This window comes from Netta rufina (assembly GCF_964035555.1).
Source record: "Netta rufina genome assembly, chromosome: Z".
Lineage (NCBI taxonomy): Eukaryota > Metazoa > Chordata > Aves > Anseriformes > Anatidae > Netta > Netta rufina.
In genome coordinates, this window is record NC_140126.1 from 61991348 (window position 1) to 62019057 (window position 27710).

The following is a 27710-nucleotide window of genomic DNA, read 5'->3' on the forward strand; positions in this document are numbered from 1 at the left end:
TAGCCTGAGAGCTAAAACAGAATCAAAATGTCTAGATCAAGATCAAGGATTTTCATGCCATTAATATGCATGGGGGTGAGAGAGGGAAAGAGCAAACAGACTGGAATCTTCAGGGGTCATACTAATTTAAATTGCAAATTTCTCACGCATTTCAGTCACACTCATTACATTGGTAAGTTAGGAAAATACATCAGTCTTAAACAAAAAAGTTCATTATTTTATTACCTCCACTGCATCTTTTAAGTGTCCTGCCAACAAGAAAAATGCCGCAGAATGTTCAAAACGCTGTTTGCCAAGCAAAGAGAAAGCATTTTTTAATGCTGCTTTACGCCACCTGTCCTCAGTGAAGTTGTTTCCAAAAAACTGTGTCATTTTAGTATCTTTTCGGGACCTGCATATTGAACATAATTGACAAAAATATATTACACTTATCAAACGTATTTTGTCTCCTGATTTCTTCTGATGTCAGTAGAATTTTACATAGATATTTTCAATAAGAAATGCAGAGGCTGGGAGCACTGGGAGCATAGGAGGCTTTGTTTTTATAAATTAACAAAAACATTACTAAGTATAAAACTAATAGTATTTTTAGTTAGCTTCATATAAACAAAGAAAAACTTAATTTTCCCCCAGGCAATATGCTCAAAGCAAGTCACATTGCAAACTACTTTTTAGAAAGGTTGCAAAGGTGAAAATTATTATGAAACTCCAGTTTGAAAGGCAGGCTTAATTCAGTCCTTTGAATTTATGGTAAAATTCGTAATTAAAGCCCCTTTTCTTAAGGATATCCATGTCATTCCAAACAGAACACAGGCAGTCCACAAGCAGTAAATCAGAATTAAGCAGTGAATGAAATTACAGGAGATTTGAGACTAAAACTTGAAAGCATTGACCTTTAGAAATGACTAAATTACCACATTAAATATAAAAAGCTTAGTAACTACCCATTCAAATTCAAAATAAGTTATTAAATTGGATCTCAGTTTCCAATGCTAACATTTGTGTTTCTTTTTAATCACTATAATTCAACATTTTTCCCCAAATTATACCAGACTGTTAAGAAACTCCACTTAAGATCCTGGATACCTCCTACCTGTATAGTCCCCAGATCACAGCCTTCTTTTTCATCGCAAGGTAGAAAATGGCTGCATCAAGTGGATCATTGTTACGCTGAAAGGCTGCTTTAGCTACCTGCGAAGACAATTCAACAAGGGTGAAAAAATACATACACAAGAATTTAAGAGAATCTTCAGTTGGGTTCCTCTTGCTTCTGATATCCCATGCCCCACAGAGTTTAGATGTTCTATTTAACAGACATCGATCGTGAGGTGATGGATCCTGAAATAAGAACATGTGAAGCTACTACTGCTTCAACACATTTTTATTGTTTCATCACAGAAACCTTTAGGTTGGAACAGACCTTCATGGTCATCAAGTCCAACCATCAACCTGACCTACTGCATCTCATCACTAAAGCATATTCCTTGGGGCTACATACACGTTTCCAGGGATGGGAACTCCACCACTTCCCTAAGCAGCCCGTTCCAATGCTTAACCACTTTCTCTGTAAAGAAATTCTTCCTGATATCCAAACTAAGCCTCCTCTCGCACAACTTGACACTGCTTCCTTGTGTCCTATCACTTGTCACCTGAGAAAAAGAGACCAAAACCCTCCTCACTTCAACCACATTTCAGGTAGTGGTAGAGACTGATGAGTTCTTCCACCTCAGCCTCTTCTTCTCCATACTAAACCACCATCCAGACCACTGATAAAAATTTTAAATAAAACTGGGCCTAAGACTGAGCCCTGGGATATGCCACTGGTGACCAGACACCAACTGGACTGAACTTCCTTCACTAGGGCCCTTAGAGTCCAGCCATGCAGACAGTTCTTCACCTAGTGAAATGTGCACCTGTCCAAGCTATGAGCAGCAAGTTTATCCAGGAGAATACTGATGGAAAGAGTGTCAAATGTTTTACTAAAATCTAGGCAGACAACATCCACAGCCTTTCCCTCATCTGCTATGTCATCCTGTCATAGAAAGAGATCAGGTTAGTAAGGTAGGACCCGCCTTTCATAAGCCCACGTTGGCTCTATCTGATCACTCGCTTGTTCTATGCATGCTGGATGATGACATTCAAGGTGATCTGCTCCACAACCTTCCACTGCACCAAGATCAGAATACCAGGCCTGCTGTTCTCTGTATCCTCCTTTCCTGTCCTTCTTGTAGATTGGTGTCATATTAGCTGACCTGGTCAACTGGGACCTCCCTGGACAGCTGGAACTGCTGGTAAATTACTGCAGGTGGCCTGGCGAGCATTTTTCCCCAAATCCTTCAGAACCTTTGGATGAATCACTTCCACTCTCAAACTTGTGAATGTTCAAATGATGTAGGTGGTCACTTAGAGTTTCCCTCTGGATTATAGGACCTTCATCTCACTACGATCTTCAAACACAGGGGGCTGAGTTCCCTAGCCTTACTAATAAAGGCAGAGGCAAAAGAGGCATTTTGCCTCTTGAAGTACTCATAAAGTATCTCAGCCTTTTCCGCATCTTTTGTCTGTTTCCCCCTCATACCCAATAAAGGATGGAGATTCTCCATGTTCCTTTTCTGTTAACGTATTTATAAATTCATTTTTGTTGTCTTTTACCCCACTAGCCAACCTGAGTTCCAGTTAGATTTGGCCCTTCTCATTTTCTCCCTACGGAATTTCACAACAGCTCTACAGTCCCCCCAAGTTGCCTGCCCGTTTTTCCAGAGCTCCGTTTCTTCCTGAGTTCCTGAAGAGGCAATCTATTTAGCCACATGGGTTTTCTCTCCTGCTGGCTCAACCTTCAGCACATTGGGACTGCCTTTTCCTTCATCTTTAAGAATTCATTCCTGAAGAATGTCCAGCATTCCTGGATTCTCGTTTTTGACAAACAAGACCTTTCAAAACTGCCTGTCAAGGAATTCTGTCAACCACGTCTCTACATAGGCCAAAGTCTGCCGTCTGGAAATTCAAGGTAGCAGTTCTGCTAACTGTCTTTTAATTTCACCAATGGTTAAAAACTATCATTTCATTACCACTATGCCCTCATAAAATGGGTTGGGTTGGAAGGGACCTTAAAGATCATCTAGTTCCAACCTCTCCCCACTCTGCCATGGGCAGGGACATCTTTTGCTATATTAAGTTAGCCCGAAGCCCCATCCATCCTGCCCTTGAACACTGCCAGGGATGGGGCATCCACAACTTCTCTGGGCAACCCGGTCCAGTACCTCACCACCCTCAGAATAAAGAATTTTTTCCTTATATCTGATCTAAACCTACCCTTTTTTAAATATTCTTACCCCTTGTTCTATCACTACAATCCCCAATAAGGAATCCTTCCCCACCTTTCCTGTAGTCTGCCTTTAAGTACTGGACGGCTGCTATAAGGTCTGCCTGCAGAGCCTTCTCTTCTTCAGACTAAACCACCCCGAATCTCCCAGCCTAACTTCACAGAAGAGGTGGTGCTACAGCCCTTTGAGGCACCTTTCTTAGGTGGCTCACTCACAACCTGTGTCAGGAAACGATCTTCCACATACTCCAGGCATCTCCCAGACTGTTTCCTCTTCACTGTACTTTATTTCCACTTGGCATCTGGGAAGCCCAAGTCCCCCGTGAGAACAAGGGCTAGTGATTGTGACCCTTTTGGTTGCTTATAGAGTATTTTTATCTATTTCTTCATCCTGGTTCAGTGGTCCATACAGATTCAAAACATACCTGCCTTCTTGGCCTTTCCCTTACTCTTACCCATACATATTCAACCATCACCCAGCTCCATGCAGACAAAGCAATCCCAAAGATACACAGCTATCTCACCTCCTCTCTTTCCTTGCCCATCCCTCCTGAAAAGCATGTAATCATCTATCACAGCACTCAGGGATGCAATCTGTCCCACCATGTCTCACTTAGGCCAATTATATCTTAGCTCTGTGACTTAACTATACCATTAAGCCAATGGTCTTCCAGTTCTAGAAGCTTTTTGGCAGATCAAATGGGAATGCCTACACCTGAAATCAGTTCCTGAAATCAAAATAAAATTAACTTATTAGTTGCTTTGGTAATCAAAGGATAGATGGAGACTTGAACAGGCTGGGACAGGTCACAACAAGAGAAAGTTTTACAGAAAATTATTTTTGGAGTTGAAAAGGAAAAAGGGATAAGTGGAAGTAAGAATAGTCCAAGACCTATGTAAGATAACCTTAAATGCAGGCCCAGGAAACTTCATTTTTCTTTAAATGCAAAGCAGGTAATTTTCACAAAGTGATGATTAATTGCTGAAGACTGAACAGTAGAAGTAGAGACATGCATTTTACCACTTTGTGCTTTGCAGTCACATTATCTTGTGCATGTCAGTTTCTAGCTCAACACACTTGGCTCTTCCAAGAGCTTAAAGCAACTGAGGTTAGGCTTATTGCTGCATCTGTGACAATTCAAATATATATATTTTAAGAAATAAGGAAAAGCAATAGAAGGCCATGGAAGTAAATCAGCTTGCAAGACTGATGACAGATGTACCATAACTTAATTGGCCTGACCTCTAATAGGTTTCTACTGAGAATCTTTCCCCATAAGTTGTTTCCTTACCTAGGAAAGGCCCTTGCTATACAAAAAACTAGCTCAACATGTATATTGAGCATCCACCATAAGCACTGTATGCTACACCTTCAAAATGTAGATTTTAAAAGCCAAAAACGTACTTCACACTGAATTTGAGACCTAAATTAACGAAAAAACACATTAAATACAGAATTGCACATTCATACAATAAACCATATTCATAACTAGTACAGCATGAAGCATTCTGTAATCCTGAACACAATCAAAATTTCAAACTATATAAACAGAAAGTACCAGAGAGCAGATATTTGAAAAGAAGTTTTGCAATTTTGTTTCAGAAGACTCTGTTTACCTTTTCTATGCATTTCCGCAGGCTATGGATATTTCGAACCCACCATCCTATACCCATAGCTCTGAGTTCTGACCATGTTGGATCTCCTTTCTGCATAGCAGGGAGCATGCTCAATAGTTCTTCTTCTGCTACTGAATGAAATGCCCAGGCAAAATGACTAGTAGATAAGCCTAGATAATCAACCATTAAAAAAAAAAAAAAAAGATTCAGTAATAAAGAATCAATAATATCCATTCAAGGAGGTAAGGGTTAAGAGGAGATAAAAAGGCTAAATTGTTCATTTTGGACTGCTAAGTGCATTAACGATGAAACAGCAGAAATTCTTTAATATTTAGTATGTAAATATTCTTAAAAGTTTATACAGATGAAAGCGATTTTTTAACTTGTAAACTGCTTAGATAGTTTGCAAAGAACAGTTATTGACTGAAGCTCAAATTATAATGGGTGGCTTTAAGATTAGCCATGACAGGAAGTGGAACATATTGATTAAACTTTTCAAAGTTTTCATTATTTTGATTTGGATTGAAAGAAAGTGAAGATTACAGCAGCAGAAAACAGGTTTGAGAACAGAGGTACAAAAGAACTCTGAAAGACAAAAGCCATGGCATAAGGAAAACAGCAATTACTAATGAGCATAAAAGCTAGTTATGGATTACTGCAACACCAGGAATGACCACAGGTGGCTGCTTTGCAGAGAAACAACTGCACCTCTACAGGCACTTCTCATGAATTTTTGAGCTCAGTAGAAGCAATGCATCTCAGCTAAAAGGGTACTAGGAGAGACCTAACTCAGCAGTAATGTACTGTGGCAGTCCTAGTAAGGTCCAATCTCATATACAGCGGAAGAATAACAAGCCATGACATTGAAAATGTAATTATCTGTTATGAAGACTAATAAGAGGGTGAAGAAATAATCAAAATCACCCTTTCAAATCTGGATAAGTCCTAATCAAACATGATTTTGTAATAACTGGTTGGAACTAGTCAAAACTACAACAAAGAAAGCTTTATTTGAAATAGTTCATTGGATAATTACACTAGGTATATGAAAAAGCTTCAGTGATTTAATCAATTTTTTTTTTTCAAAAAAAAAAAAAAACAACAACACCTGAGACAGTAAGTACTCTGTATTTTCTGCTTTATTTCTGCAGAAGGTTATTGGAACGACATGGTACTAGAAGTACAGAAGAGCCTGTTCTCTTGGGGAAACAGAAGAAAATTAAAACTACAAAATTGTAATAGTTAGAGAAAAACACTTCAGTTTTAACACCTGCGTCTAGAGTAAAGCAGACATCTTCCAGTCTGGCATGCATTTGGATTGAACAATAGTGGTGGTGTTCATTTGTTTTTAAGAAAAACAAAATTACCTTGATTCTGGACAGACATGTCAATAACATAGAATCATGTGTACAGCTACTTCATTTAGTAACATTCACCCCCTCTAAGAAAACATGTCAGTTACCTTGGTGAAGCAGTTGAGCTCGATGTACAGGAGGAAGTGAAGTTGTCAGAAACGTGTGAAGCCGAACAGCCAATAAAAATTTTAAACCACACTCATCAAGAGTTTCTCCACCTACAATTAAATGTTTTGGTATGCACTTCAGAGAAACTGTTAAAAATAGCCATTGGGTGTCTTAACAGAAGAAATATCTTAGTTCTACAACTATTGATGCCTTAAATTCATAAATATATTATTAGCATAATCCATAACACGTCCCTTAATACATGAGGAAAATCTCAAAAAAAAGTTTCAATATAAAAAAAGAATCTCAATATAAAAAGTTGTGAAGTTACTTGTTCAACTGAGTGCAAGAAATGGCAAAAGTGTTTCTACCAAATTAAAAAAAAAAAACAACTAGAAATGTATTTCTCCATTTCTCTACAAAATGGAGCAAACATTGGCTGTTAACAATGTTGTCTCTTCAAAAGTGAATCAGACTGATTCACTTTTGAACAGACGTAGGCAGACTGATGAAGTATCACTGCCATTAACAGCAAGCAATACCAAATTTCATTTTATGAAGTCAGAAACTGGAGTTAAACAGTAAACATTGCGATGGTACAGTAAATCATAGACACTATACTATGACAAGCTTTAATAATAATACTTCAAAGTAACAGAGAAACGTTACAAAAAGGGTTACGAAACAATAATATATAGAATTTGGAATAGATAGCTTACCCTGATTTCTGTCTCTGCTTTCTCCAATGTCAGTACTGGTGGTAGCAATTGTATCTGCCAAGGCCATCAATGACATTTGCTCCATCCTAGTCAGACCTGGCAAACTTGAATGAAGCAAGTGACGAGAAAGAACTTGAGCATGCTCTGGTCCAAAGTAAGTTGGGCTATATTGAGAAAGATCAATGACTTTTGGTTTTGCACTGTCGTCATCTGTATCAAAAGTTACAAGTTCATCTGTGCTTGTAACAGAATTTTGAAAGAGATCTTCATAATTGTCATTGGGCATATCTTTTTTACGTTGGCTATTTTGATGATTTGACTTCTCTGAACAAGAATGAGATGAATCATCATCTGCAGCAAGCAGAGCATACAAGGGCAATGGTGGAACAGAGTCTATTTCAATATAGTCTGTAGTCTCAGTTTTGCTGAATGTTTTGGGGTCTCGTGCGGTACTTCCACTAGCACTGATGGTCAGAGATCTGAGTCTTCTATCATGATTAGGTTCAGATTCATTTATAGCTACAACTTCTCCAGCAATGCACTTCACCAGATGGGACAGTATGGCTTTTGCTCTACGTACTTTACCAAGATCCATGAGTTCTAACAGTTGATGTGGATGGTACTGAGGTAAAGTGGGAGATAATGTATGAGCTGCTTCAAAAAGACCAGAGTCTTCCATTTCAGCAGAGAGATCAAAGGCAGATCTTTTCCCACTAAGTTTTTGTGCAAGGCTGGTCATAGATCTGGTCAAAGTTCGCTTTGGTGGAGGCAGAACTGAGCCAGCTGACTGGCTTTGTTTCATTGAGCTAGTTATACACGGCATACTTCCACTGTAGGAATCTGTACTAATTAGCTCCCGCTTGGCAGGAGGCTGCCACTGAGAATAGACATGCATTTCACAATCCATTCCAACTACAAGAATACCATCACGTACCCATGACAAGGAGACTGGAAAAGGAGGTGACCCCTCTACAGAGGAAACCAAGTCAACAGAACGCAGTAGAACAAACCTAGAAAGAGCTGTGGCCTTTGTAGTAGTACTGCCACTATGGGAGATTGCTATACTCTCCTTACCATTTTGTTCTTGCATTTTCCCAGACAACTGGCCAAACAAAAAAAGTTTTGATCCAATTCCTACTGTCAGAATATGTGAACCATCCTCCCTAGACATCCAATCTAAGTGTACCAAGTGCTTAGTGCTGGGCATCACATTCCCACCATGAGAGAAAGAAACCTCTTGTCTGTTATATGCCACTAAATTACTATCAATACTAATAGCAGGGTCTAACATTGTGCCTATCTCATCTAAATGAAGAGTCTGCTCTAGAACCCAGGAAGAACCCCCTGTAGATTCACATTCAAAAATGCTAACATGCATTATAAAGTCGTGATGAAGGTGACTATTTTTAGGTGATACCTGCTTGTATGCTACAGCTAATCGGTTTGTGTGTGCACAACTAACTTCAGTTGGCCTTCCTGGAACAGTAATAGCACTACTACTAAGAAGTCCATCTTCAATCAATAATGGCCATTCTTCCCAAATATACGTAGCATCACTCTGTACATTAGATTCTGTCATGGACGAAGCCGATGAATCAGTGGTCACCCTGCATCTCCAGAATCGAACTTTTCCATCTGAGCATGAAGTAGCCAGCAGATAAGGTGCACGACAAACAGGATATATGGAAGAGGAACTCAGATGTCCTAAAAATTAAGTATTTTTTATTAGTGCAAATAATAAAAAGTAAGCCAAAAGTAAAGACCTTTTTGTCCCATTATCATTTTATTATTCTAAAACAGACGAAAATATTAGGACTTCCTCATAAAAAGGGTTGTTCCCAGAGCTTTACAGGATTAAAAAAATCCTGTGAAATTATTTCACTATTAGTCTCCATTTCATTCTCTAGAAAGGAGTTACACTGCATGATTTAAATCTGAATTTAATATCACTAGGTGCCAGTTTTGCATTGTATGGGAAATACATTGTCTGATATACTTCTATCATCTCACACACAAACGCTTCTCTTTCAGAAATCTAAAAATCTTTCCAAGATATTTTTGAGAGGCTTCTGATAGAAACCTTAAATGTAAGTGTACATCCCACCAAAAATTAATGATTTTAAAACTATTTGTTTTTCTACAATTCCTTTTATTTTCAGAACCTGGGTTTAAATAAATGTTATGTCTTTCATAAAAAAAAAAAAAAAAAAACAACTTTATTTTGGTATTAGTTTCAAGATCCAGATTAAAAAGTCAGGGGAGCAGGTTTTAGCAAACAATTTAGATCTATCTACAGGTATTTTAATTCAAACAACAAATACCAAAATATTCATTTCTATTTTAAGCCAAAGTCAGAAATGCAAGGATTCCACACTTTATTCTGAAAATAATAAGAAATTAAAAAAAAAAAAAATCACAAACCTGCTGAGGGCTTAACACTTATTATCTCCACTCCTTCTGGCAAATTCAACTCTTGACTATATACCATTTTCGAAGAGAGAGTAAGCCAGCTGGTGCTCTGAAGGTTTGCTCTACAGGCTTGATACTTTTGATTGAAAGGTGACTGGACCTTCTCTGGATCTGGTGAAGAATGCAGTTCTTCTGTTTGTTTTGTTTCTTCAGGTGTATCTGAGGCTACCTTTTCACCTAAAAATGTATGCACTGTTAGTTAAAAAAAAAATCAGTAATTTCTTTTAACTAGAGTCTAGTACCAGTGTCACTCATTATAAGTTCCAAAAAGATAGATAAAATGTTAAGCATTGTACTTTCCTTTCATTGAAAAGTGTTCCCAAATTCAGATGTAAAGAGAAATTGTAGCACACCTCAAATTAAACACTCCATAAATCTAGAAGTGCTTAGAGCTTCTTACACAGGAAACTCTTACTCTTAAAACAATCAAACTACAACCAGAAGCAGCAAAACTGCAAAAGAAAGAGGTAGGTATGTGGGCTTCCATGGAAATTAATGTTTCATGAGGCACAGAGTATCTGCTGCAAGAGGAAATTAAATGCAGACTTCCATGTCTTACCTCATAAATTGAGGGAAAGTATTTTTTTCAGAAAAGTTTTGTCAAAATTCACTTAAAATGTATGATCTCAAAGATTATGTCACATGAATACTTCATTATTTTTTTAAAAAATAATAAAACCCAACAGCGTAAGTATGAATTTGAAACATACATTGGTTTAAAAAAAGAACTTTCCCAGTAGTGGCCTCACCATATAAGTAGATTAGAAAATTTGTATCTTTTGTTATCTCAACAGTTTAGTAACTGCAATACAATTTAAAGTAACTGAAAATTCTTCCTGTGAAGGCAACAGTGAGATAAATAACCATTTGGTTTAAACGACAGAAACGTGCATTGTAACAGGTTTGTCTAGTATGTGATGAATGTTGGATTTCTGTTTCCTTATAATCTTTGTGTACTTAGTTTTATAATTTTCATGGTAGTTTTGTAGTCTGAAAGAACCAAAGATTCCAGAACTTCAGATTTTTTTCAGAATTGTAATCACACTCTCTGATGTTTAGGTGCTTCAGAGTATAGCCCAATATAATTTATCTATAAGCTCAAAAACTGTAGACCACAGATTTCTAAGAAGCAAAGCATCCGAGCTCTTAGGCTCCATTAAAACCAAAAAAATACATTTGCCCTTTGAATACACAAAACTAACAATTTAGGGCTCAGGATGAATTCAAAAGTTTCAGCATTCTGAAAATTAAGAAGTGATCAAGAAAGAATGGGTTGTGATGAAAGATTCTAAGAGAATTATAGATTGTTTACAAAAAGCTGAAATGCCATTTAAAATACAGTGAATACCTGACAGATTCACAAGAGTGTGGTATTTTTGTTTTGTTTTATTTATTTATTTTTTTAAATCTAACCTACACAGAAATTGGCTTACCTACTGAGACAGGAATTGATTTCAAGTGTAAGTGCCACATATGTAGTAATGAACGGTTTTGATTATACTCCATTACTATTAAGTAGAATTTTTCAGAGAATCCATTCTGCTGGTTTCCTGATGAAAATCAGAACAGAAATACTTCAGGCATTATTCAACTGCAAGTAGAACTAAATGTGCCAGCTAGCAAGTAATCTTAATAAACTACTGCCAGCTGATACTCAAATACAGCAGTCTGACTACATTCAACCTAATTATACTAGTTTTATCAGTACTTCACCAAAAACAATAGCCCCTGCAATTATTATAGGCACAGATAGTAATAACAGTCACTATGCTCTTTTAGAGAGGTTAAAATATTTGTCATATATTTAAAGCTAAGTACCAGAATGTGCACTCAGCTCTACCTACTTATCTTTAATGGGTTGCTCTCTTAACACTTTCTTAAAGGTATCTGTTGCTGGCCACTCTAAGAGTTCAGACAGTGAACTAGACAGAGATTTGGCCTGACCCAGTACAGCTGTTACATTCAACGTACAAAAACTACACACATTACATCTACAGAAGCAATTACACGTCAACAATTGGGAAAGTCACAGCTTGGTCTAATTAATAGTTCATCCATCACAATCCAGCCAAGATTGATTATATAGTCTAGAACACACAAGAGGAAAAAGGATTCTTCCTAAAATTATTTGCTGTACTTCTACCCATTAAGAAAAGAAGGCATGAATTGTTATCAGTAGAAGCCCATTTCTGGAGGGTGCACCCAGACATTCTCCCTCCTTAGCACTGAAGTAATCTTATTAGGACCAAGCAAGAATGGTTAATTTAGTGATACTACCACGTATAATCTTTTCTCCAGGATTCCTTCAACCTCTCTTTACAATTGCATTTTTAGGTATACATCTACAAAAAACAAGATCTACTAAAAACTACGTTTGCCCTGCGGGTCTCACACAGGGCTGCACATGGTACTGTTCTTTTTTTAAAAAATAATATGAGCTAAATACTTACATGCTTAGCTAAAAAGGAAAGAGCAGAGGCTTAAAACTGATGTGCTTTTAAGTATTAGATAGTTTGAAATGAGAACATATGTCAATGTCACACTTCTAATTCACAGTATTAAAGAGCACATTTAGCTAAATTTCTTTCATGGCAGAAGCCCATATAGACTTCCAGAATGTACACCCAAGACTGAAGAGCTTCCATGCAAATGCACAACAAATTTATGCTTTAGCACAACACTTATTTCTTTTTCCTCTATTCTGTTCTTTATTTCCAAAATCCCACTTGTATATTTTGACCACTACTGAGAGTTAGGACTGATTATCTCCATTACTCCACATGTCCTTCTTGAGCAGAAACAGCTAATTCAGAAGCAAGCACTGTATATACAGTTCAGATCATTTTTTTTGGTATGTCTCTCTTGTCTTCTACCAAAAAATAGTTTAATGTATCGAGTTATTACACAGCATTTTGATACTGTTCCTTAATTTTCTTTTTATTCAGCATTTCCATTACCACTGCAGATGACTTGGTATCACAGGCTGTAATTTTATTTTGACCCTTTTTTTCCAAATTGTTACATTGGAACCTAACAAAACAACACCAAGTTGCTTATATGTCAAAACTACTGACCAACTTCATCAACAAAAACTGATATTTTTATTTCAAGGCAATTCAGAGCTACCTTAAGACCCATAGAATCATAACCTCTAAAACCATAGCTATGCGACGGTTTGCACCATTCACAGCATCGTACTTTTAAGTTGTCTTTTTTTTGTGTGAGTTGCTTATTTGGTATGTCATTTATCATAGAAGTCGTATGTAAAGAACCTTCAAAAATGGATGCAGATAAGTTTGCTGTAGGGTATGCTATATCGTACCCATCATACAGGCTCTACCTTTCAAACACTTTCCTCTCCTGCAAGAACTGCATCAGCCACAAAATGTTTAACAAAGCTATCTTGTCTAAGATTTGGTTGAGTACTACCCTCCAGGGAAGTGAAACATCCATGACTTTCATTAGACTAGAATTTCTTCTTCAGCATACAAAGTCCTTAAAAGAAAGATGCAAAAACCTATACAAGTTATGTGGAATGCACGGATGATATTTGTCTTCAACATATTATGAAATGAAAATAACTCTTTACCAGAGTCTGCTAAATTGTTTTTCTTTTCAGGTATCTCCTTCTTCTGGTTATTTAAAATGAAGTCTTCTTGAAAAACATGGAACAACTGTGTTTTTCTGCCATGCTAAGAAAGTAAAAGATACACACAAGTAGTGAACATCAGACAGCACTGCTTAAGGTTTCTCTCTAACATGCAAGCTTTTGAGCTGATTGCTAAGTTGCACACAACAAAAAAGATTTTTCAATAAGACACACCTTCATTATTCATGTTTTATTCATTTACAGATACTATGAAACCAAAAGCAAGTGTATGTCAGAATCAATCTTTAAAAGACAGCTAGAGGTGTAGCCTTTACTGTTAACACTTTTTAAGCAAGGTGATTATGGTATAAAATGGGTACAGATAAAAGCCTTACAAGCTCTGTGATGGCATCCAGTTCAATGATGCATCCTGGACGAGCAGTAGATTGCTGACTTATGATGTTAAAAACTTCACCAACATATTTCTGTTAAAAACAAACGAGATGCTTCTTTTGTCCATTTCTGCAACACACACTGCTGAGTAGATACAACATCTAAGCAAATGTTAAACAAAAGCATTAAAAGTATTTCAGCTGTAAGTTACCAGGAATACTAATAACATTCATTATTTTTTGAAGAGCCACTTTATTTTTGATGATTAAAAAATGGCAAGAACTTGCAAAGCCATCATCTGGAAAGCCTCACATACAGCAGTTTACCATTGACTAACTAAACTGATACAATGTCTCAACTGCAGTATGCCTACAATACTAAAAAGCTTTATTGTATGTTTTTACAAGCAGAATTGGACTATCATAATCTGCAAAATTCTTGACAACAAGCTTAGTTTCTACTAAGTGTAACTATTATTACTGAATGAAGTTCCAACCTTAAAAAACCTGAGACAGCTTTCACTTACAGAAATTTCTGGATTGGAAAGCTCACACAGAAGTTTTTTAGCATCTATTACAGCTTGATATAATCTTAAATGCTGTCCATCACTAGCCACAAAGCAGGCACTTGGAGAGTTACAGTATGCACCTGAAAAATATAAATGCACAAAGTACTCAAATTTAAACATAAACCGGCTCCCTTATTTGAGAAGTAATTTGAAATTTATGAAAGAAAGACAGAATGAGAAATATTCTGTCTTGTTAATTTCTGTGCACAGGCAAGAACTACAAAGTGTAGCTTAGCAACCACACCAAAGAATACAAAAGGAAATCAGAATTTGGTTTGCAAACTAGAGCAAAATCTACCTCTGCTTTTAAGTGTTCACGACATTCTATAATCAAAAGTGCACATTAGCATCTAACAGCTTGACTTCATTAGCTCCTAAAATATCAAATACAAAAGGTGGCATACCCCACTCCCCAGCAATTCTTTAAACAAGATTACACAATTACAAAATATAAGCAGCTTTGAAATATGTGAAATAAGGGATCCATGCTTAACATTCCTTTTTCAATCTATTCATATATACATACATCTACATCGCCTACTTAATAGCATTATTAGCCTATATTACTTTTATTCTAGAATACTTAACCAATCAGGAAACTGAACTCACCGAGGCAATAACTGGGTATAAGAGTGGGCAGCCATGCAACATTAGAAAAAGCTGAAACATGGAGGGAATTGATCCGAGCAAGTTCAGATACTCCACCAGAAAAGGACAATGGCCCAACAGGATCAACTCTCCAAAGAATAAGTTCACTGTAAACTGCATTGGGATCCTGGGATGTTATGCTTGCATTGCCTCTACTCTGAAGTCTTAATGGTGACTCCTGAGACTTTAAAGAATCATTTGCTTGTTTTGCATTCTCAACATCTGGTGAACTTAGAGCATTATGATGTGAGGTTGTAAGCAGCAGTGGTAATACTGAATGGCAAGCCAAGTCATTAAGATGAAAACGGTGACCACAATATCTGGATTTATGTGAAATACTGAGTACAGTTGAAAAAGCAGATTCTTCAGCAAAACTCACTAGCCATTGGTTCAAAGATCCATCTGCATGTTTGGAGATCATCATAACATTGGGTGTGAATATACTTAGTTTTAAACTGTTGGTTGATTTGCTGTGTCCAGAAGAGATAAGCATAGATGATGACCGTGTAAGGCCAGGAGGCTTTTGTTTGCCTTGTTGAATAGCCAAGTCAACATTTTTGGTACACGCATACATCACTATACTTCTGCAAAGAGAGTTTGCATCACCCGTTGGGAATGCAACAGGAATCCGTGAGACAAATGACACCTGGAAGTTTAAAAAAGAAGGTATTTTAAGAAAGTATTTTAAAAATTTAAGAGCAAGTATTTAAGTTCTTTTCTCAACATACATTTTTCTTTACACAAAAGTGCATATTCCAGAAAATGCAAAGTACCTGCACCTGTCGAAACATGCCAGGCTGGTATTCATCTAGCCAGTCCACGTGCCACACCAGCAATGAACCATCCATAGGATGTATACTGAATAGCATATCAGCATTTTTACTCCATTCAGAAAGCAGAACTTCAATTTCATGATCAACAATAGCAGAAGATAAAGGGACAAGGTTTGATGCTGAAGTAGTTTTCTCATCACTCAATTCCTTCTTCTCTTGGTTTCCTTTTTGTTCATCTCCATTTTCATCAACTTCTAGAACAAAAAAAAGATGTATTTAAAAGCTAAAGTTTAACAAGCAAGGTCATTCAGGCATAGAAGCACATTTCAACCTTTTTCTAAATCCCTCATTCAAGCACATTCAAGCAAGGCCTTTCTACCCTCAGCAGAGTCCACAACTCCTCCAAGTTTGGTGTCATCAGCAAATTTGCTCAAAACACCTTCTAGTCCTACATCCAAATCATTTATAAAGTCATTGAGGAGGACTGGCCCTAAAATGGAGCCTTGAGGGACCCCCCTAGTGACCATCCACCAGCCAGATGTGGCCCCATTTACCACAACCCTTTGAACCCTGCCCATCAGCCAATTGCTCACCCATCGAATGATGTTTTTGTTAAGTTGTATGCTGGATATTTTATCCAGTAGGATCCTATGCAAAAGCATGTCAAAAGCTCTGCTGAAGTCCAAAAAGATCACATCAGTTGGTTTCCCTTGATCGACTAGATGGGTGATGTTATCATAAAAGGAAATCAAATTTGTCAGGCAGGACCTACCCCTCCCTCATGAACCCATATTGGCTGGGACCTTTAGTGAACCGTGAATAAACTGAAATAGCTTAGTCTGCACTTGAATTTGGAATATTTATACTTTTCCATAGAATCACAGAATATCCTAGCTGAAAGGAATCCACAGGGATCATCAAGTCTAACTCCTGGGTCCCCAAAGAACCACCCCAAAAAAATCAGACTGTATTTGAGAACGTTGTCTAAATGCTTCTAAATGCTTCTTAAACTCCAGCAAGCTCAGTGCTCTGACTACTTTCCTGGGGAGCCTGTTTCAGTGCCCAACCACCCTCTCGGTGAAGACGCTTTCCTGAGATCCAGTCTGAACCTCCCCTGTTGCAGTTTCAAGCATTCCCTTGACCTACTGTTGGTGACCAGAGAGAAGAGATCAGTGCCTGTCCCCCCTTGTGAGGAAGTTGTAGACTGCGATGAGGCCTCCCCTCAGTCTCCTCTTCTCTAGGCTGAACATGCCAAGTGACCTCAGATTATCACAGAATCACAGAATTTTCTAGGTTGGAAGAGACCTCAAGATCATCGAGTCCAACCTCCAACCTAACGCTAACAGTCCCCACTAAACCATATCCCTAAGCTCTACATCTAAACGTCTTTTGAAGACTTCCAGGGATGGTGACTCCACCACTTCCCTGGGCAGCCTGTTCCAATGCCTCACAACCCTTTCAGTGAAGAAGTTCTTCCTAACATCTAACCTAAAACTCCCCTGGCTCAACTTAAGCCCATTCCCCCTCGTCCTGTCACCAGGCACGTGGGAGAACAGACCAACCCCCACCTCGCTACAGCCTCCCTTGAGGTACCCATAGAGAGCGATAAGGTCGACCCTGAGCCTCCTCTTCTCCAGGCTGAACAAGCCCAGCTCCCTCAGCCGCTCCTCGTAGGACTTGTTCTCCAGACCCCTCACCAGCTTTGTCGCCCTTCTCTGCACCCGCTCAAGCACCTCCATGTCCTTCTTGTAGCGAGGGGCCCAAAACTGAACACAGTACTCGAGGTGCGGCCTCACCAGAGCTGAGTACAGGGGGACGATCACCTCCCTAGCCCTGCTGGTCACACTGTTCCTGATACAAGCGATTATCCTCATACATCTTTCCCTCTAGACCGTTTACCATCTTTGTTGCCTGCCTTTGGACGCTCCCTAACACTTTTATATCTTTCTTATACCGTGGTGACCGAAACTGCACACAGTGCTCCAAGTGAGGCTGCATCAGCGCAGAGCAAAGCGGGACAACCCCTTTCCTTCACCAACCAGCTAGCAGTGCTGTGCTTGATGCACCCCAGGATATGGCTGGCCCTCCTGGCCACCAAGGCACACTGCTGGCTCATGTTCAGCTTGAACCCCCAGACCCCTTTCTGTGAGGGTGCTCTCCAGCATCTCATCCCCCAGTCTGTATGTTTAACTAGGGCTGCCCCTTCACAGGTGCAGAATCTGGCACTTGCTCTTCTTAAACTTCATATTGTTGGTGTTGTTCATATTGTTGAATATGGTTCATGGTGTTGTTCACATTGTTGACCCAGCTCCCTAATTAGACCAGATCTCTCTGTAAGGCCTCACCACCCTGAACAGAGTCAACAGCTCCAGACAACTTGGTATCATCTGCAAACTTGTTCAGATAACCTTCAGGTTCTTCATCCAAGTCATTTATGAAAACACTGAGGAGGATTGGTCCTAAAATGGAGCCCTGGGGAAACCCACTGTGACAAGTCATCAGCCTGATGTAACCCCATTTACAAGAATCCTCAGGGCCTGCCCCATCAGACTGTTGCTCATTATATTACGCTTTTATCTAACTGTATTCTGGTCACTTTGTCCTGAAGGATACTGTAAGAGACAGCATCGAAAGCTTTACTGAAATCCAGGAAGATTACACTGACTGGCTTTCTTTGGTCAACTAGCTGGGTGATCTTGTCATAAAAAGAAATTAAGTTTGTTACACATGACCTTCCGCTAGTAAACCCATGTGGGCTTTGACCAATGACTGTGTTGTCCTTTAGGTGCTTTTCACCAAGTTCCAGCATAATCTTTTCCATAATTTTACCAGACACTGAAGTGAGATTTTCCCCATTTAATGTATGTTTTTGTATGCATGCGCAGAACAAAAACAGTCATTTCCCAACCATGTCTAACAATATGTATTCAATTAATGTAAATATAAAGCTGTTTAAGTTAGGTATAGCTTAACACTGAAAACAAGAAAGCTTAGCTCTATGATTGTATCAGCTTTCCTAAGCATGTCAAAACAACACACTTCTAGTTTTCAGCGTCAGTTACTCTAAATATCTGGAAAAAACAAACACAATTTGTAGATACACATTTTTTTAAGAGCCACTTAGGTACTTCCACACAAAGGGAAGGAAATTCACAGAAATACTGCAATCTGCTTGCTTCCTTACATTCTAAATTGCCTCTCACTTGAGATGAAAGAACACATTACTTTGTGAAATGAAAGCCATTTGTCTGTGATAAGACTTTTACCTTCTTCTGATCTGCCGTCCATCTGATTAGATTCCTCTGTGTTTGTCTCAGGAGAATGATGTTCAAAACTCTTTTTAAGTTGCTGCAAAAATACTTCCATGGATAAGGTAAAATGGAGTTCTTTATTGTTTAGCCAGTGCACAACAAAAGGTCCACTTTTTTCTTCATTTTCACCAAGACTCAGAGATGTGATAGATGGGAGTAGAGGAATATCTACCAGAAAAAAATATTAACAACTTCATTCAAAGCCAAGTAGTTTGGAAAAATATAATTTTCTAGACACTATGTTCAAGCAGAAAAGCCACGGGGAAAAAATACACTTGGGAATAAGCAAATAAAAAAAAACTCATTCTGCTGCAGTTTGAAAGGATAAAAAAACCTCGAGGTTTCACACATAGACACATCTCACATTCTGCAGGAGATTACTTTCTTTTTCATCTGAGTGCATCTTTCTGCAACACTCAAACCAGGATGAAACTCTTTTGCTATTGTCTTTGTAGGCACACAAGTCATTAGAAAAGGATGACCATTATCTTGATCACTGGTATAAGTAATATTCCTGCTGACTGCAGACAGACTGGCTGGAAAACCAGAGTGTATCCAGCAAGACCTACTGAAGATTTGACCAGAAAACCTGCTCAAAGGATAAAGACTTTCTGTGACCCTTTGAGTGTAACTTATACTCCAGCGTAATTACAAAAGGCTTTATTGGACTGTGCATAAGTGTATACAGAGCACACCTTCACCTCCAACCCAGTCATACACAGAAACATCTAATGGTTCATCAATGTGAACAGAACCTTATGTACTGACCAGCCTGTCCCAGAAAGATGCTCTGGGTTGCTAAGCTAGCTCATCACTTTATTGTCACAGATCTCTTCAAAGATAAAAGACTTCCATTCCTGCATAATTTATGCAGATATTTTTTAAAAATTAAAAAATATATATATATTAGAGGAGACTTCTCCTTTCCCCATCCCAAACTGATGCCTGTGCCCACTGGTGAAGAACATGCCATGGGCCTTCAAGTTCTATTGGGTTTACGCAGCAAGGTTTTGGTGGCAGGGAGGCTTCAGGGGTAGCCTCTGTGAGCAGAGCCAGCTCCAGATGGCTCCAAAGGGACCTGCTGCTGGACAGAGCTGAGCCAGGGAGCGATTCAGTTTGTGCCTCTGGGAGACCAGACTGAAGGAAGGGAATAAACTGCTGTGCAACAGCAGCTGGGAGAAAGGAGTGAGAAAATAGAGCAACAGCCCTGCAGCCCCCCAGGCGAGTGCAGCAGGAGGGCAGGAGGTGCTGCAGGCAGGCAGCAGCAGTTCCCCTGCGGGCTGCGCAGGGAGAGGCCCCTGGTGGAGCAGGCTGTCCCCCTGCAGCCCATGGGTCCCACATGGAGCAGATCTCCACGCTGCAGCCCCCCCATGGGTGGAGGAGCCCCCGGTGGAGCAGGTGGATGTGGCCTGGAGGAGGCTGCGGCCCATGGAGAGCCCCCGCAGGAGCAGGCCCCGGGCCGGAGCTGCAGCCCGTGGAGAGGAGCCCACGCAGGAGCAGGGGGTCTGGGGGGAGCTGCCGCCCACCAATGGGGGACCCGTGCTGGAGCAGTTTGCTCCTGGGGCATGGATGGATGGACCCTGTGAGATGGAGCTGTGTGGAAGCAGTGCTTGACAGTAACTGAAGCCCGTGGGAAGGACACGTATTGGATCAGTTTGGGAAGGACAGCATGACATAGGGGTGACCCCACACTGGAGTGGGGGAAGAGAGTAAAGATGAAGCAGCAGCAGACATAGCATAACGGACTGACCACAAACCCCATTCCTTATCACAATTCATGAGCCTTTTTTTGTCGTATTTTCTCCCCTTGTCCTTTTCAGGAGCAGGAGTGATAGTCCCACATGGTGGTGCTGATCTGAGCTGCTCGTCAGTGTTAAGCCCCTCTGGGCTACATTTCCATAATGTAACACTGTGCATATACTTTAATTTTCCTTGTTCTTTGCTACTATGGTTCAGAAAATAAAGCAAATAACTTGAGGATAATGTCCCAGTGTTTATTCCAGAACAGAGGCTGCAGCAGTATCTAGGCTCACATACAACAGGGCTTACACTGGTGAGAACAGGGTGACCAAGAAACACGTGCTGTAAGGCTATTGCATTAAGCTAGGCTTTCTGATTCCTACAGATTCCTTTATTATTTTACATTGCCACATGATGCCACACAGTGTGCCAGCTGCCTGTGGGGAAAAAAAAAGTATCCGTAATCTCAAAGTAACTGAAGGAAGCAAGTATCAGACTGCTGCAAAGTTGCATCATCTGAACCGAGTGGCAAGAAAGCAGCTAAGTGATGTGCTGTCATTTCTACAAATGGGTCATACAGCAATATGCTAAAAGCTCAACCCACATTTGATTCCCACCTAGAAGCCTCCATAGACATTTTCCTTCTGATCTCTATTTATGCAGTGGTACTTAAATTATATACCCCAGGAGACAAAATATAAAATAAAATATTCTAATACTGTTTTTATACTTGTGATGTCTCTGAATTACTTACACTGCAGTCTAGCCTAAGAAAATAACAGAGTACACAAACAGAAAAGGGACCAGCATGACTACCTACAATTTTATAGTGGGAAGAGGGGATGAAGAGAATATAAGAGAAATATGGTCCATCTGCTTAAAAAAAGCAATTATTGACAGTCACAAAAATGGGTTAATACATTTGGCAAAAGCAGAACTTGGAAGAAAGAAATCCATTGAATTCTTATAGGACAAAGCTACAGCAAACATGAATGAGAGGGTGGACTGGAAAGACGATTTTTCACATTACAATACAAATCTATGGACTTTTAGTGTGTAACACAAAATCTCTAAAGAAATCTGTTTTTTTTCCCTCAATTCTTCTACCTCAAAACTTCAGAGTTGTTCTATTCTGGAAAATAGAAACTTTTAGAGCATCCTCTGGAAGATTTCCAACTTCCAGTTTGAAACTGCTCAGTCCCGGGTAAAATCCTTGTTGAGAATCTTTATTTGCTTCATAAATCACACTTTTTCCAAAAAGCTTTCGAAGTTCTTTGATTCAATAATTCTCTGTGTATATGACTAGTAGTAATCTTGCCTGCCCCTACCCACTCCCACCCTCCCCCCCCCCAAAAAAAAAAAAGCAATGAACTTATTCCTTTCAGTGAATGAACTCCACCCAGGCTGAATACTGGAGGGTGCAGCTGTCTCAACAAAGGGTGGGGCAGCCATCTAGAGGGAGCTTGACAGGCTGGAGAAATGGGTTGCCAAAAATCTCATGAAGTTCAAGGAGGAGTGCAAAGTCCTGCAGCTGTGGAGGAACAACCCCAGGCACCAGTACACACCAGGGGCCACCCACCAGCTAGAAAGCAGCACTGCAGAAAAGGACCTAGGAGTTAGACACAAAGCTGAACACAAGGCAGTAACATACCCTTGCTGCTAGAAAGGCTAACAGTATTTTCAGCTGCATTAGGCAAGGCACTGCAAGCAGGTCAAGAGAGGTGATCCTTCCTAGCACTGACAAGGCCACACCTGGGGTACTGGGTCCAGTTCTAGGCTCCCCAGTACAAGAGGGACATGGGAAGAGTTCAGCAAAGGGCCAAGGAGATGAAGAAGGGACAGCAACATCTCCCCTATGTAGAAAGGATGAGAGATCTGGGACTGTTCAGCCTGGAGAACAGAAGGCCAAGGGGGATCTTATTAATTGTGTACAAATACCCGAAGGGATAGTGCAAAAGAAGACAGAGCCAGGCTTTTTTCAGTGGTGCCCAGTGTCAGGACAAGAGGCAGTGGGCACTAACTGGAACACCAGAGGCTCCATCTGAACATCAGGCAAATGGATGGTGCACCAGCACAGGTTGCCCAGAGTGGTCATGGAGTCTCCCTTCTTGAAGTTACTAAAAGCCACCGGGACAAGGTCCTGGGCAACCTGCTCTGGGGAGCTCTGCCTGAGCAGAGGGCTTGGACCAGATGGCCTACAGGGGCCCATGCAAACCTTAAACTGATATTACAGAATCACAGAATGGTTAAAAAAATATTATACTCTCAAGGATTTTGTTTCTTTAAAAAAATAAGTTCAAAAATTAACAACAGGAAACATGCAATAAAAATGAAGATCTCTTCATTTGCTATGTGATAGCATTACTCATCTTCTATAAGGGATGTGAAGGATAGAAAATGCTGCTCTGGACTTATCTTTTGTCAAGTACTATGAACACTGTAGTAAAAGTAAACTTTGGAGTGAAATCATAAATCGATTTGGTTTAAATCAAAGAAAATGCAATTAGTGTGTTTTTTTTTTCCTCAGGTAAGGACATACTAAAAGGACTACTTAGAAAAACTGGTTAGACTGACGTTCTTAGGGATTTGACTGTGAAGGAAAACAGATATATCTTCAAATTAAAGCTTAAGATGTGAAAGCTGCTTCTAACAGAGGTTCCACAATAAAGAACAACCTTTCATTCCCCCATCTAGTAAGACCAAATGATTCAAAAGATGGTATCGAGAAGGATAATACTAATACAGATGAGTAAGAAGGGGTAAAAAAAAAAAAAGAGGTCAAGAACAATTAATTCTTAGACACCTAGGAAAATATTTTACTGTTCTTTTCCAAAATTATTTTTTTCTTATTCTGTGAGCTTGTTGAGCACACTTATATTGCAAAGACTATTAAAAACAAATTAAAGTTTGTTAGATATGTATAAACAAACAGGAAAAGTAGTGCATTAAGAATAGGTGCAAACAAGAACTCTGAAAGACTGTGCTAACTGCATGAAAAGATTAGTTAGCTCCTTGTACAACATGGAAATGCAGAATGCATAGAGGGGAACTACAAATCTCCAAGAAGCTTCAAAGAAACATTCCTTTAAGACACTGGGTAGTAATAGATACAGTGTCTGCAGATGTTTCCTGTAAAAACAGAGTAACTTGATGGTACAGCACAAACCAGCAAAAACACTTTTTGTTACTGTGTGAAATTCTACATGTATCTGTGAGAGAAACATGAGAGCTAATACTAAAAATGATGAGGACTAACTCTGATTTTCTTCCTGAACAAAGTGTTCACAGATTGCTTAACCTAGCATCAATAAAGAAACTCATTGTTCTTTGTAATCACGCCAAAGATTGTACAGCTACAAATATGACCTAATGCATGAAAGCAAAAAGTGGCCTTTCAAACAATGGTTAGGCAGGACAAAAAAAAATTAAAAATACTAAGTTTAAGACGGGCCTTAATGGGCAAATACATTACATAATCCTTTTCTTGAACTACTTAAGTCTTGACACATTAAAACACATCACAGCAGTAAAACCATAATGAAAGGCTCTTTAATAACACATTTCCATTTAGTTTTTCAATTGGTGGACATAATGCTTCATTTTCAGCATGGGCATAAAATTATGAAAACTAAAATATTAGTTACTAGAAGTTTTCTTTTTTTTCTTCCCATAATGCCTTGCAACATAATGCATGAGCAAAACAATATTGAAGTTTATGGAACACAAGATGCAGATGTGTTTTGCCTGGTTCAGAGACAGAACAGTAGTAGGGAGATGCATGGTTACTTTAGATGTTTAGTATTAGGTAATCATTTTAAACAAATAAATCTCCAAGCTTTTTATCACTGTTCACTCTACAATACAGTGCACGCAGCCAACACAATTAACATTGAATTTGTAAACCTAGTCACAAATACTGCACCTCAGACCACTATAAATTTCAGTTAAAACATGACAGAAAATGAAAGCCATGAAAGCAGAGAAAATCTGCTCCAAGAATTTTATTACTGGATAAAGGTTCTTCCAAGAATTAAATGAAACCAACTTGCTAGCCATTTTGCACAGTCAGATAAACAGAACTGACAAATTAAAGCTTAGGCAGACAAAGCATACCTAAGAGAAAATAGTAGTTGCCTGGTAGCAAGGATTTACCATGGTTCCTACCTGTGGCTGGATTGATACTGGCAGCAATATGGAAGTGACAGAGTGCATTTGCATGAGGAGGAATGTTCCTGTGAACTTCGTGAGGATCTTGCTGATGTGGAGAGTATCCAGTATGTGCTACAACAGCACCAGACCTCCTCCTCCCTCGTCGAAAGTGCTTCAGGTTTAACTGCATGAAGAATAAGGTGTCATTTTTAATTCCTTTCAAAAAGAAAAAGCAGATTTAATCTGTAAGTGATTTTCTAAACAATAGGGCATGAAATATATTTTTCAGTTTAAAATCTACTTCATAGTATCAGCAGAGCTTCCTGCAAAAATTACAACATTCAGATGGTACCTTCGGTAGAAAGATACTGAACAGAAAATATTACTGTTTCATAAACATCACACTTAGTAAAGATTCTGAATGAAAAAGGAAAGAAATCCAAATAATCTTGTTTCAGCGACACTGTGAAAGTTTACATCAGTACTTTGCATGTGATTAGATGAGTAATTCCCCCCTCTTCTCCCATAAGGGCCCTATGAGGAGCCCACAGGTTAAAGCCTTAGATTTTAAGGTTCACCCTACTATTAGGTTTCTGTGAGAAGATTTTGGTAGCAGGGGGCTGCAGGGATAGCCTCTGTGAACAGAGCCCAGCAGCTGCCCCATTGGTAGGGCTGACCCCCATCAGGTCAGAGCCAGCTCCACCTGCTCTGGAAAGGACCCGAAGCTGGCCAGTGACAAGCCATGAGTGATGCTGGTTGGGACTCTGGGAGAGCAGATTTAAGAAAGGGAAAAAAAAAAACCAACCTGCACTGCAACAGCAGCTGGGAGAGAGGGGTGAGAGCAACAGCCCTGCAGCCCCCCATGTGAGTGCAGCAGGAGGGCAGGAGGTGCTGCAGGCAGGCAGCAGCAGTTCCCCTGCGGGCTGTGCAGGGAGAGGCCCCTGGTGGAGCAGGCTGTCCCCCTGCAGCCCATGGGTCCCCCATGGAGCAGATCTCCACGCTGCAGCCCGTGGAGGACCGACAGGCTTCAAAAACTGTGGGAAGCCTGTACTGGATTAGTTTGGGAAGGACAACATCACATGGGAGGGACTCTGCACTGGAGCAGAGGAAGAAAGTAAAGATGAAGTAGCAGCAGAGACATAGTATTATGGACTAACTGCAGCCCCTGTTCTCCATTTCCCCTGCACTGCTCAGGGGTGAACACAGAAGAGGTGGATGGAGGGAGAAAGTGTTTTTAGCTTGCTTTTAGTTCTCACTGCTGTAGTCTGCTATCAATAGGCAATAAGTTACATTCATCTCCCTTATGCTGAGTCTGTTTAGCCTGTCATAGTAATTGGTGAGTGGTCTCCTTGTCCCTATCTCAACCCAAAACCCTTTTTTAGTCATATTTTCTCCCCTTGTCCTTCTGAGAGGGAATGAAAGAGCAGTATGGTGGTGCTATCTGCCAGAATTAAACCACCACAAACCCCATCCACGCAAGGAGGTTTATCCCAAATGGAAAAACAAAGGAATTTTTAATATCAACTACAACAGTATTAGAGAGTCACACTCCAAAAAGTGCACATTTCAAGTCTGTTGTGCTGTAGTTATCTATACAAGCACGAAAAGGTATAAAAAGATACATGATTTCTATTACAGTTGGTATGATACTCTTGGTATTCCTTTAGACTTGTTATCCTTTGCATCTACCCACAGCACATATGTAAAATAATATCCTCATAATTTTTGCATTTTTTTTTTAAACATTGCCTCTTACTTTGAAAAGAAACACAAAACTGTCTCCAACTTCTTTTTTTTTTTTTTTTTTTTTAACTTCTATTGGAATAGTTTGTTTGCTCTGCTGTGTCTTGCAGTCTGACAAATTTTTCATCTATGCACATGCTATAGAGGTACCATTACTATGCTGACTACATCACTCAATTAATACAAAAGTACTATGTCCACAAACATAGTCCACAGAGCTTTGCTGCAGAACTGCAATGCTTCACTTTATTTGTGTTTCCCATTGCTTAGAAAATATTTGTTACAGATCATTTGCCCTAGAGATACAGCTAGAGAGCTGCCAGTTCTACCTAAGGACTGTAGCAGGAAGACAAAGGTCATCTTCTCTCAGTCCACCACTTTTCCAACTGCAGAAGCCAGAGAACACGCCACACCTTCGCAGGTAACAAGTGAACCTCTACCATACAAAGGCAGCATTATTTGTGGGTTCTACACATCCTGCGTACACAATGTGCTCCATACTGTTCCTGGCTCTTTGAACAACATAACATAAAACCACTTTGCTTCAGTCACCTGAATAATGTATGTAGCATTGACATAACATCATTGTGTTTTCTAACGTTAAAGCTCAATAGGATGGCTGTCAGCTCTTGCTGTCTGCCAGGTAAACATAAGGATGATTTCAATTAAATTTATTGTTTTATAACAATATACAGACCTATTCTCTGAAGGATTATAGTTTCTAATACATGTTCAAGGTATCAGTTACAATCCTGTCTAACATTGTCTGTGTACATGTGTTTATTCTCAATGTTCAATTTCACTTCTTACCTCTAATGCATTTTGCATTCGTTCCTTACTTGAAGTATTTCTCTTGAAGTTATTTGTGAAGTTCACTGCTTCAGTCCAGTTGTTGTTTCCTCCACCATATAACAGGCTGTCATTGGGTAACAAAGTCTCTGCCCAGAGACGACAAACGTTATCCTTACAGCAAGTCAGGAGAACATTGCAGACAGCACCACTAATGAAAGAAAATTTAAGGTGTGAAGATGCCACTTACAGTCACATAGCATGAAACCAAAGCAACAGCACCAAACTGTTTCCATTACTGGTTTTTAGAATTGCACAAAGTTGCTTATGTACTAAGGAAATAAACATTTGAAAAGACATTCTTGGAAAAACTAATGCTATATGATAGGCTTTCATGTCTATTCAAGTATCCAAACA

The 27710-nt window shown here is 39.4% G+C and overlaps 1 protein-coding gene across 6 annotated transcripts in view; it reads right to left on the bottom strand.

Annotated features, from left to right (window-relative positions):
• Nucleotides 1-27710, bottom strand: part of DMXL1 (Dmx like 1) — a gene marked incomplete at its 5' end in the record, with an annotated part of 91663 nt that overhangs the window by 39870 nt on the left and 24083 nt on the right. For 3 of the 6 annotated variants that reach the window (XM_084305057.1, XM_084305055.1, XM_084305059.1), the window contains 15 exons: nt 226-391; nt 1094-1191; nt 4940-5109; nt 6402-6512; nt 7122-8825; nt 9543-9767; nt 11024-11140; nt 13180-13282; nt 13575-13664; nt 14099-14220; nt 14750-15434; nt 15562-15815; nt 18828-19040; nt 24777-24945; nt 27315-27504. In XM_084305057.1, the coding sequence (XP_084161183.1) occupies nt 226-391; nt 1094-1191; nt 4940-5109; nt 6402-6512; nt 7122-8825; nt 9543-9767; nt 11024-11140; nt 13180-13282; nt 13575-13664; nt 14099-14220; nt 14750-15434; nt 15562-15815; nt 18828-19040; nt 24777-24945; nt 27315-27504 (4417 nt within the window). Of the gene's footprint in view, nt 1-225; nt 392-1093; nt 1192-4939; nt 5110-6401; nt 6513-7121; nt 8826-9542; nt 9783-11023; nt 11141-13179; nt 13283-13574; nt 13665-14098; nt 14221-14749; nt 15435-15561; nt 15816-18827; nt 19041-24776; nt 24946-27314; nt 27505-27710 lie in introns of all 6 variants that reach the window. The other 3 variants (XM_084305056.1, XM_084305054.1, XM_084305058.1) reach the window with 1 other exon arrangement.